The following is a 12,070-nucleotide window of genomic DNA, read 5'->3' on the forward strand; positions in this document are numbered from 1 at the left end:
ATATATATATATATATATATATATATATATATATATATATATATATATTGTTACAGACGCGGTTTTAGATGTTATTTTACCGAGCGGTTGGTATTACCGCGTCCGAACCGTTATTCCCCGATTAGAACCCGATTCCACCCGACGTTGACCAGATCGCACCGCAGATATTCAATCGGGAAACCTCTAAAGCGACCGAAAGAGAAGGAAAAGAGAAGAAGACAGAGTACGGAGGAAGAACAGATTTATTATACACACACAAGCAAAAAGAAAGAGCGACCAAAATTATTTACAGCAATGGATGGAAGAAGCAGTCACACAGTGCATCGTTAGCTTATACTATTCAATTTACTTAACCCCAAGACAACGAGTAGGACAGACGACGTTCACACTTACACGGGGGATATTGCAGGCAGGTAGGGCTTGAGGTGGATTGCTGGAGAGGGAGGCAGGGTCGGAGGCAGCAGCTCTCAATTCCTCGCGTTTTTGGCGGGAAAAACCTCCGTCGCGTATCCGCTGTCAATGCTGTAGACGTCACGCGCTGGCTCGGGCACACCTGCTCCTCTCCTTCTGGTGGAGCCGTCTCCCTCCTTTCAGCGCGTCCCTCCAAAGCTGGTTTCCTCTCCGAGTACCTCTCCTCTTTGGCTTGGAGCGTCTCGCATCTCACCGCTCCTCTCGTATGTCACCTCTTCGCTCATCTCCCAGGTCATCTCTCAGGTCATCTGGTGAAGCAGTCCCTTACAGTCGCTTTTATCACTCGGGGCGGAATCAAGCCGCCGGCTGCGAGGGCACGCCTACCGGGTCGCTAACCGCGGTGCTGGTTGGCCAAGTGGGGTTGGCTCACTCCTCCCCTCTATGACGAGGTGGAGACACGCCTTTCTTCTCCGAGATTAGCACATGGGCAATGGCGGCTTGCGGGATTGAACACCACTCGCACCCTTTTGAAAGGAACTTTGGAGAGCGGAGATGATTGGGGAAATTGGAAGGGCCTACGCTTATTTCGTTTGGTACAATGCAGAGTCAATCTAGTGGGAAACACATATTTAGCCTACATGGAATAAGGAAATACACTATTTAAAAAAGATATATCGTGGCCTGCGTGTAAGTTTCATGGAATTAACTAGGACGACGGCTGCGACCATTATTTACATTACGAGGGTGTTACACATAACAAATCCATACTTTTCACATTCGTTACACTTCCTCCAAAATTGTTACACTTCTCAAAAAAACCGTTACACTTCTCAAAACCGTTACAATATATATATAGATCTATCTATCTATCTATCTATATAGATATATCTATCTATAGATATATCTATAGATATAAATATATATATCTATAGATATAAATATATCTATCTATAGATATATATATATATATCTATAGATATAAATATATCTATCTATAGATATATATATATATCTATAGATATATATATATATATCTATAGATATATATATTGTTGCGGATCTCTCCGTCGGCCTCTTTTCCCCTTATCGAGGGGGGATTAATCCCCTCGTCTATGACTGACCGACGTGGTCCTGAAGTTGCCCAAGCTCCCTCCGGAGAGGCAGGTGCGCAACCTCGTTCGCGACCGCGGACATATGTTAATTGCCGAGCGGTTTAGCAACCGCGGCACGAACCATTAGCAGGTAACTGACCCGATCCTAAACGTTGGCCAAATCGTGCCACAGGTATTCAATGATGGAAAAGACAAGGACTAACGGATGTGAAGGCAAGAAGGCAAGGTAGGAAGAACAAATATGATTTATTTCTACCTATTATGTACACAATGAAAAGTAACCAAGGAGAAGAAAAGATAATAAAATAAAGACAAAGAATGGAAGGACCAGAAGACACAGTGCAATTACTAGCTTACCTATTCAGTCTTACTTAACCCCAGGACAAGACAAAAGACAGACGACGGTCAGACTCACACGAATGGGAAATGAAGGCAGGAACGAATGGCGGGAAGGAGAGGAAGGTTCAACTGGAACCGGAGCACGGTCGGGCCAGGAGTGAGCAGCCGCCGCCCCTTCTCGATCAGTTTCGCACGGCGGCGTTCCTTCGCGGCCACGGTCGAAACTGCCGTCAAAGCTCAAAGCTGGGGTGGTTAAAGCTGCGGTGGTTCAAGCTTCGGTGGTTCAGAGCTCATGGGACATCCCTCTCTCATCTCCTGGATCACGCAGCCCCTGTGGGGGCGTTCCGCTGCGGGTTATATAAGCCACACCCTTGAACCTTCGCGTACCTCCCCGATCGTTCTCTCTCCGCCCTCTCAAGCCAAACCCCTCGTGCTTGGTTGGTCGGCAAGGGCTCTCCTGGCTCCACCCTCTGATGACGAGGTGGAGACACGCCTTTCTTCTCCGAGCTGGAGCACATGGCAATGGCGGCAAATGCAGAAAACCGCCCAATGCAGTTGGCAATGGAGGCTTTGGGATATGGAAGGGAACTATCTTATGTCATCTGATGCAATGCAGTGTCAACTAGTGGGAACAGAGCCTTAAACTACATAGAATAAGGAGATAACTATTTAGAAGGATATATGATTTGCTACATGCATGTATATGGATTAACTAGGAGGACGACCTTTGACCTTTAAACTACGGAGGGTGATATTTACAACAAGATTCATGACACTTACAACAATAAAAAAAAACACAGGATTCTCAAATCCGCAACTATATATATATATATAGATATATATATAGATATATATATATATATATAGATATATATATAGATATATATATATATATATAGATATATATATAGATATATATATAGATATATATATATATAGATATATATATATATATAGATATATATATATATATATAGATATATATATATATATATATATATAGATATATATATATCTATATATATAAAGTAGAGTTGGCCTCTATCTATGATCTCTAAGATCTCGAGAACCCGTGGACGGATTTGCGAGCGGAAAGTACTGTTCGACTCGGGATGGTCCCAGGAATGTCACGGAGACATAAACATTTAAAAAATTTCGGGTTTTAAAATTAGCGTATTATTAGCACTAGCAGAAGAGAGAGGGATTCGAAGGGAGGGAGCGCAGCGCTTCTAGCGCTTCTGACTACAGCACACCTTAAAATTAAAAAAACTTCGGGTTTTAAAATTAGTGTGTTACGCGTAATTAGCGCTAGCAGAAGAGGGAGGGAATCTAAGGGAGGGAGCGCAGTGCTCCCTCCAGCGCTTCTGTTAGCGTAATTAGCGTATTTCGGAACGTTAATTTTTCAACTTCATTATTCGGAATCAGTACGTCCCAGAGAACCTTCGTAACGTTAATTTTTCAACTTCATCCGATTGACATGGGACCAACGGCATGTGACAAAGAGTGAAACATACAGGCTACATTTATTTGACGACAATGAGTTCCGACTTCCGACCTCGGTGGGATGACAGGCTGAGTCAACCCCCCTGGTGTGAAGGGGGAGGAGGAGGGGAGGGGGAAGAGAAGGGGAGGGGAACGAGGGGGAAGGGGATGGGGAGGGGGGGGAGGGGGAGGGGGAAGGGGGAGGGGGATGGGGAAGGGGGAGGGGGGGGGAGGGGAAAGGGGGGGGAGGGGGAGGGGAGGGGCCCTTCTTCCCCTGGGCACCCCCGCACCCTTCCCTCCCCCCTTCCCCTCCCCCCCTCCCCCCCCTTCCCCCTCCCCCCCCATTCCCCTCCCCTCCTCTTCCCCCTCCCCTCCTCCTCCCCCGCTTCCCCCTCCCCCCTCCCCCCCGTTCCCCTCCCCTCCTCTTCCCCCTCCCCTCCTCCTCCCACTCCCGTGCAAAGCCGGGTACCTCTGCTAGTATATATATAATATAGTGGAAATGATTCCTCGGTGTTAACATTGCTTAATATACGTCTTAGGGTAAGCGCAAAGTAATGAAATGTGATATTAGATTCTGGATCGCTTATGTAATAGACTCCAGAGCCTCAAACTCACCATCCATCCGCACCTTTGTTTTATGGTCTTCCCTTTGTAAATATCTTGTGATACACTGAAGCAGCCGTTTAATGACCTCCCGCCCCCCTCCCCAACTAGATGTAGAATAACAAGAGAAAAATGACCACAGTGTGGTCAACAGCTGCGACGTGTAGAATTATGAGGATATCCGTTGCAATATGCGCTACCAAATTCGACCAGTCATTAAATTATACGCATGCACTAGCGTCTTTTTGTCTTTCAGTTCTGGTCTTGTCCTTTGTTTTGCGACGCAATATGCTTCATCAACTGATTACATATAATGTATGGACGTGAATGTTATTTCTGTTATTGTTAATGTTAATTCGTTAATGTTATTTATTAATGTTAATTCTGGGTGGCAGAGGGATCATTTGAAACGGGCTTGGTCGGTAGGGGACGTCCGAGTGTATGCACATGCGCTATTCAAAAAGGCACCCCAACAACAAGAACAACGCGGTCCTCTCATAGAGCTAGCTGCTCGTCGCAGCTAAAAACACCAACAAACAATCGAGGGCATTAAAACAAAATGCAACCATTGACAAAGAAGAGAATGTATGACTGGGATGACATGAGGATTGTGAGGGAACATTTGATTGTTGTCAAGCTTAAAGAGGTGGCGAGACAAGAGGGACGAGGGGGAAGCAGAGAGGAGAGGGGAGGAGGAATGTGAACAGGATTTATCGTAGTGTGATTTTATTACCCTCGCCAGAGGAGAGGGTATTGCATTTGAGTCCGTTTGTCTGTCTGCACAGAATAAATATGATTTTCTCTGCAACAGTTGGTCCGATTGACAGGAAATTTTGGCCATAGGTGCAACTCCACCTGTATAATTATTTTAATCATAATTATGACGTCATAGGTAACGTGGTTCAGCCTCCATCTTGGAAAAATCGAAAAACTTTGCACCTCTATCTCGGAAAGCGCTGAATAAAAAAAATTGAGGCATGGCTCATTGTAAAGAACTCTCCATGGGGAATAAAATTTGCTAATGATGATGTCATAGGTGCCTCCATTATGAACTCTTAATTCGACAAGTACAAAACTTCATCCGATCAAGATTAAATTTCTTGAGCATAATCTAGGAATAAATTAGTTTAGGGGGAAAAAAAAGATGACGTCATCGGTCACGTGGTTCGGCCGCCATTTTTGTTTTAACACAAGTCTCAAAAACCACTAATGCATCCTGGCGAGGGTTTGCAATCTGATTGCCCTTTTTTTGGTTTTAATTAGTGATTTTATCTTTTCTGGAATCACTCAAAGAAGAAAAAAAATTGAAACTTGACACAGATCAGGAACTCACCAATGGGAACATTTGCTAACAATGACATAATCAGTGCCATAATGATGTCATGATTGGATACGTCAATTTTTTAAATCTGATCAATATGCAAATTTTTGAGTGATCTGCGAAGATATTTTTTCAGAAAAAAAGCCATATTTTTCTTGGAAAAACAAAACAAAACAAAAAAAACCTTCACAAATCTTTTCTGAAAAGGCTACACAGACTGAGGGGATACATTACAGGTATAATCGACTACTCTTTGGGAGATGTGATTGATCACTAAAATGTCATCTGTCACATGGTCTGGCAGCCATATTGGATTTTAGGGAAAACCTTAAAAATCCCTTCTCAAACAGCCAAAACGATTGACGTGAAACGAACATTAATCAACTACCTTGGAGATATACAATTGATCGTTAAAACGTCATTGGTCACGTGGTCTGGCAGCCATATTGGAATGAAGGAAAATCTTTTAAAAATTATTTCTCTGAAACTGCTTTACCTTTCGCTGTGAAACTTTACGAATACGATCCAATAGCATTGCTGCACATATTGTGATAACTATGGCACCATCAGTTACATGAATTGGCAGTCATATTGGAGAGAAAAACTCAGCATATACGATCAAAACAAAACTTCACAAACATGATTGACTACCCATTTAGAGTCAGGTTTTAAACCTATGATGTCATAGGTCATATGGTACGGCAGCCATAATCGACTGAAAAAAATAACAGAATATTTCAAAACCTTCCTCTCCGAAACCGCTTAACAGATCAATGTGAAAGTTCATAATATATATGATCGACTAACCATGATAAATAAAGTTTGATAACAAAAATGTCATAGGTCATGTGCATGGTTGGGTGGCTGTATTGGATCGAGTTAAAATCTTTAAAAACTCTCTTCTGTCAAACCGTGGAACCAATCAATCATCGAGTACCCATGGTAATAAAGGTTTGATAACTACAACATTATTGGTTAAGTGGTTTCAGAGAAAGTGATTTTAAAGGTTTTTCTTCAATCCAATATTGCTGCCATACCATTTTTAAAAAATGATGAATATCACTGTAGAAAAATAGAGCTTTCATTGATTGATTGGTAAAGCATCTCAGGCAATGAGGTTCAGCTTGACCATGGTTCTTTGGTGTGTGCTGTTTGCTGTAGAACAGACGAAAGGGGCCCAGCTTTGCATTTCATAAACAAACCTATTTGACATGTTTACATCAGGAGTGTAAGCAAATCCAAAACACCCATTCTACTCCATTTTTACCCTCTCCAGAGGAGAGGGTATTGCATTTGAGTACATTTGTTTGTCTGTCTGTCTGTTTGTCCGCACAGAGTAAATATGATTTTCCTCTTCAGCTGTTGGTCCGATTCACAGTTGATTTTCACCATCGGTGCATTTTCTCCTGAAGAATTTTTAGTGATAATTATGACGTCATAGGTCACATGGTACAGGCACCATCTTGGAAAAAACGAAAAACTTTGCACCTCTATATCTCTGAAAGCACTGCATAGAAAAAAATGACATGGCTCATTGTAAAGAACTCTCAATGGGGAATAATATATGTTAATTATGATGTCATAGGTGCCTCCATTATGACGTCATAATTTGACGAGTACAAAACTTCATCTGATCAAGATGAAATTTCTTGAGCATCATCTAGGTCTAGGGATAAATATGGTGGAGAAAAAAAAATGATGATGTCCCTTGTCACTGGTCACGTGGTTCGGCTGCCATATTTGTTTCAACGCAAAAGCCTTAAAAAACACTAAAAACATGACCTGGTGAAGGTGCTGCAATCTCTGATTGCTCTTTCTTGTTATTTTGTTGCAATGCAGACAAACTCTCTGAGCTTACACAACAATTGGGCGATGCATTTGAAAGAGGTAAGCTTTTCATCATCTAATTTAAAGGTATTTTTATTACGCATATTCAATAATGTCGTTTTATTTAACCACATTTGGCTCCATCTCCTTCATTGTCTCCTATATTTTTTTCTCTCCTTTCCTTGTACTTGAAGGTGACTTTGAAAAATCCAGAATACTCCTGATGAAGATGAAATATTTTGACAGTATTGAAGAAAGAGTCAGGGAGAAGCTAATTCCTAGCTCTTGAGGAAGCAATCCTTTGCATTCTGATCCATGGTATCTGAACTCCTGAGCTCTGGTTTTTTAATCAATAAATTTGTGTGTTATTTTTGTTCCTGCAGGTAATGCTCAGGTGATGATGTGCAATGTATTGCAATGGATTTTATCATTAAAATGTTTAGAAGATGTACTCGTCATCGAATAACATGATGATAAATTATTACAGAGATGGATTTTTACCATACTGTAGATTGAATTCCTGGTTCTAACTCACTTTGCCCAAGAATGTAACTGAAGTACCTCTTCCACTCAGGTCTTCAATTACTGTCATGGGAAAGGGGCGTACCTGATGTTTCAAGCATTGACCCTTCATCAAAGCTAATTTTGCTCTGTCTTTACCTTTGCCTCCGTGTCTTGAAATGTCAGCCACGTCTTCTTTCCCATGGCTGTAAAATTTTTCTTCTCATGTTTTCCTCAAAATCCATTGTGTGTCGTGTTTGGCGACACAGACTGTCAGGTACATTCAAAGAGACTCGAATTCTGCCATTAGCGTGTTAATTTGACCTTTTTCAGATAATGAGCAGAAACTTTAATCTGTTCAACATGACAATGCTGCCAATAGATTCTGGGCAAATGCTGGACCTCTGTTGATGGGGGGAATTATTTGTAGCACTGACTCTGTCAATTAAAAAGTCCTGAAAGAGTTGGTCTCTAATATGACACTTTTGCTTTGCTTTTTCTTAAATTGTTTTAACTTTGTGTTCACTTGAGTCGTGCAATTGTGTCATGGCTCTGGTCAAAAAAAGAAAGCCGCTATGTTTGTGGTATCGACAGGTAGGTGCCTTTTCATTGGCCGATGCAATTTTACATTCTACTCAAAAGAATGAGTACTCATCTCACTCCAGCAACTGTCAGCCATAGGGTTTAAACCCCATGAACCATGTGAACAGAACATCTGAAATTATATATACTAGGGCATGCCCGTACTATATATATATATCTAAAATTATATCCCCCCCCCCCCTCTATTTACATGAAATGGTTTGGTTCATTCGCAAAGCCAAAGCGAACGGCTTGCGAGTACGGTGACAATCCCCCCCCCTCTATTTACATGTAATGGTTTGGTCCAAAGCGAACGGCTTGCGGAGTTTGGTAAAGAAATCGTCATAGCTCGGTAACTACTTCTCCGATTAATATGAAACCTTGAAAAGGCACATCCTCAGGTCCCCAGCAATATACCTGGCAAGTTTCAAGTATATCGGACCCGTGGTTGTCGAGAAACAGCGGTCACAGACACACAGACACACACACATACACACACACATACACACACACACACACAGAGATTACTGGAATTATAGATAGATAATTGCTTTTTCACTGTGGCCTGCTTCGAACTCAGCTGAATTCAGCCGAGTGGAAAACATGTGGTTTCTCGGCTCGGGAAAACAAACTTTGGATGCATGTGCCAGACAAAGATAAGGACCCACAGCCATAGGCTTTTATTTTGTATATTTTGTTTGTCTGGTTGATTTGTTTGTGAAATAAATGTTAGCTCTTCCACGAGCCTCGATTCAGTATACAAAAAAAAAAAAAAGTAAATTGTATCTTTATCTAACAGAAAATTGTACTTGTTTTGTAACTTCAGTGTGATTTTCACTTGCAGGTCTTGCAGTTTGTTTTATCCTCAAAAAAAATCGACATATTGAACACACATTCGTGTTAAAAGATTGCCTTTAAAACCTAACCTTATGAAGGGGGACAGACAAACACACAAACTGATATTGTTTTATGTGATAGATTAATGATCGTATATGCTGGGTAATGAAGTAAATGTGATGCAATTTTGATGTGAAAACCAGGCTTGTGTAAAAACGTGGACAAAATCTCCAGATACGTTACTTGGATTCAATTCAGGAAACGTGCGTCATCACGATCTTGTCTTACATGTAGGAATTTTGCATTTTATGAGCACTTTGTTCTACATAATATAAAGTGCTTTGTTTCTCAGGGCATGCATTCTTTCTTCTGCTTCTTTTGTCTGTGTCTACTCTCTGTGGTCGAGCTGTCGCTGGCCCCCTGGCCAAATTAGTCCTAACTTCCTGTTTCAGAGTGGCAAACGATCCAGGATTGTAACCCTTGCCATAAACTGAGAGCGAGTAATCATGCAGGTACGTGCTGAGTGAACCCGGCCTAGAGAGAGAGAGAGAGAGAGAGAGAGTAATCATGCAGGCACATGCTGAGTGAACCCGGCAGAGAGAGAGAGAGTAATCATGCAGGCACATGCTGAGTGAACCCGGCAGAGAGAGAGAGAGAGAGAGAGAGAGAGTAATCATGCAGGCACATGCTGAGTGAACCCGGCAGAGAGAGAGAGAGAGAGAGAGAGAGAGAGTAATCATGCAGGCACATGCTGAGTGAACCCGGCAGTGAGAGAGAGAGAGAGTAATCATGCAGGTACGTGCTGAGTGAACCCGGCCTAGAGAGAGAGAGAGTAATCATGCAGGCACATGCTGAGTGAACCCGGCAGAGAGAGAGAGAGAGAGAGTAATCATGCAGGCACATGCTGAGTGAACCCGGCAGTGAGAGAGAGAGAGAGTAATCATGCAGGTACGTGCTGAGTGAACCCGGCCTAGAGAGAGAGAGAGTAATCATGCAGGCACATGCTGAGTGAACCCGGCAGAGAGAGAGAGAGAGAGAGTAATCATGCAGGCACGTGCTGAGTGAACCCGGCCTAGAGAGAGAGAGTAATCATGCAGGCACGTGCTGAGTGAACCCGGCCTAGAGAGAGAGAGTAATCATGCAGGCACATGCTGAGTGAACCCGGCAGAGAGAGAGAGTAATCATGCAGGCACATGCTGAGTGAACCCGGCAGAGAGAGAGAGAGAGAGTAATCATGCAGGCACATGCTGAGTGAACCCGGCAGAGAGAGAGAGAGAGAGTAATCATGCAGGCACATGCTGAGTGAACCCGGCAGAGAGAGAGAGAGAGAGTAATCATGCAGGCACGTGCTGAGTGAACCCGGCAGAGAGAGAGAGAGAGAGTAATCATGCAGGCACATGCTGAGTGAACCCGGCAGAGAGAGAGAGAGAGAGAGAGTAATCATGCAGGCACATGCTGAGTGAACCCGGCAGAGAGAGAGAGAGAGAGTAATCATGCAGGCACGTGCTGAGTGAACCCGGCAGAGAGAGAGAGAGTAATCATGCAGGCACATGCTGAGTGAACCCGGCACGGAGCGAGAGAGAAGGAGAAACAAACAACAACGTGTGTGTAAGGCCTCTTGTCCAGCCCTTGCCGAGGGTGGGGGAGAGTGGGGGGGGGGGGGGGCTCTCTCTGAACATTCTAATGGCCTGAAATCCAAGATGGCCGCCACCGTAGCAAAACGCCCTAAATTTGACGCTAAAATTAACTTAATGTGGTTTAAATATTTTTGTTTTCAGCATGAACTGCTTGGAACTTGTATATAGAGGTGACTATAATAACAATAACTTCCACTTGACTACTAATCTTTTTATTTTGCACAATTTCAGACAGAGGCTGCCTTTTTTATTTCAACATGGCGGCCGGAAAATTGACGTTCGAATCCAGTCACCGGCAGCAGTTTGTTCGCTTTATAGTGTTAAGGTTCCACTTGTCCATTTTATGGTGTACTAACATATTCTTTTCTTCTTTTGCAGGTTGCAAGTACCCACAGCAACCATCACCCAGGATAACATAGCTTAGAGACCTTAGATTAACCAAAATGGCAGAGTCTTCATCTAACAAGAAGTCAAAAACGGTGGATTTTGAACTATGCTTTATTTGCCAGTTGAGCAGCAAGCAAACAGATTATACAAACTATGTGCTTCGTCCTTCTTTGCCTTCAGTAGAGAAAGTAATTACAACAACTGATGTTCGATGTTTATATGGGGAAACAGAATTCTCTACATTAAAGAATCGCATAAAAGGGTTGGCGTCAGGAAGGGCATCCAGCCGTAAAACATTGCTTCAAAAAGGGGACCAAAAAACAACAACAACCACGGTTCCCGAAAAAGGCCAACCCCCGCTTTGCGGGGAAAAATGGCCTCTAAAGGTGGTTATAAAGAATCGCATAAAAGGTTTGTCAAACTCAGTGCAGTATTTCACGAGCATGGAAACCCATTTGAATCCACTGATGAGGATGAGATCTACAACCTGCTCACCAAAGCAGTTATGAATGAAACTGCTACCAACGACATCCTTCGGCGTGATGAGATTGGGCAACAGATGTTTGAAGGTTTCGTCACTGAACGCCTAACGGAAGGAAAACTTTCTGTGTGGGACAAAATGACCAAAAAGAAACTGGGTACCTTCAAAAGTGCCAATGCAATGGCAGAAATCCGAATGGGAGACAAGGTGGTCAAAATCAAAGAAGAGCGAGGACTGTTGCAACGGTTCATTGTTATTTCAAGAAGTCGACCAGAGCTGAATCTCAAGGAATGCATCGGAACTTATGAGTTTGGTGTGGTGCCTCGATCACTATTTGCTTCAGATGGATCCCTCCTGCTGGCATACGATAAGGCATCAATACTTCATCATCTTGAGAAGCTGGACAGTAACACACAACATGTTCAAGCTGACAGAAATGAGGCAATCCAAGCAATCCAAGTACCCTTGCAGGTGGCAGACACAGCAGTGGAACATACAAATGTTGACCCAACAGATGAATCGTCAGCACACCGAGTGATCATTATTGATG

General features: G+C 42.9%; 1 protein-coding gene across 1 annotated transcript in view; it reads left to right on the forward strand.

Annotated features, from left to right (window-relative positions):
• The window catches only part of HSCB (HscB mitochondrial iron-sulfur cluster cochaperone), a 43,818-nt gene extending 35,759 nt beyond the window's left edge, over window positions 1-8,059 (forward strand). The window contains exons 5-6 of the mRNA XM_068118894.2: window positions 7,108-7,155; window positions 7,290-8,059. Coding sequence (XP_067974995.2) covers window positions 7,108-7,155; window positions 7,290-7,384 — 143 coding nt within the window. The 3' untranslated portion in view covers window positions 7,385-8,059. The remainder of the gene's footprint in view (window positions 1-7,107; window positions 7,156-7,289) is intronic.
• The last annotated feature ends 4,011 nt before the right edge of the window (window positions 8,060-12,070 follow it).

The sequence above is a fragment of the Myxine glutinosa genome, chromosome 6 (genome assembly GCF_964187855.1).
Source record: "Myxine glutinosa chromosome 6, kmMyxGlut1.1, whole genome shotgun sequence".
In the NCBI taxonomy this organism is placed as follows: Eukaryota; Metazoa; Chordata; class Myxini; order Myxiniformes; family Myxinidae; genus Myxine; species Myxine glutinosa.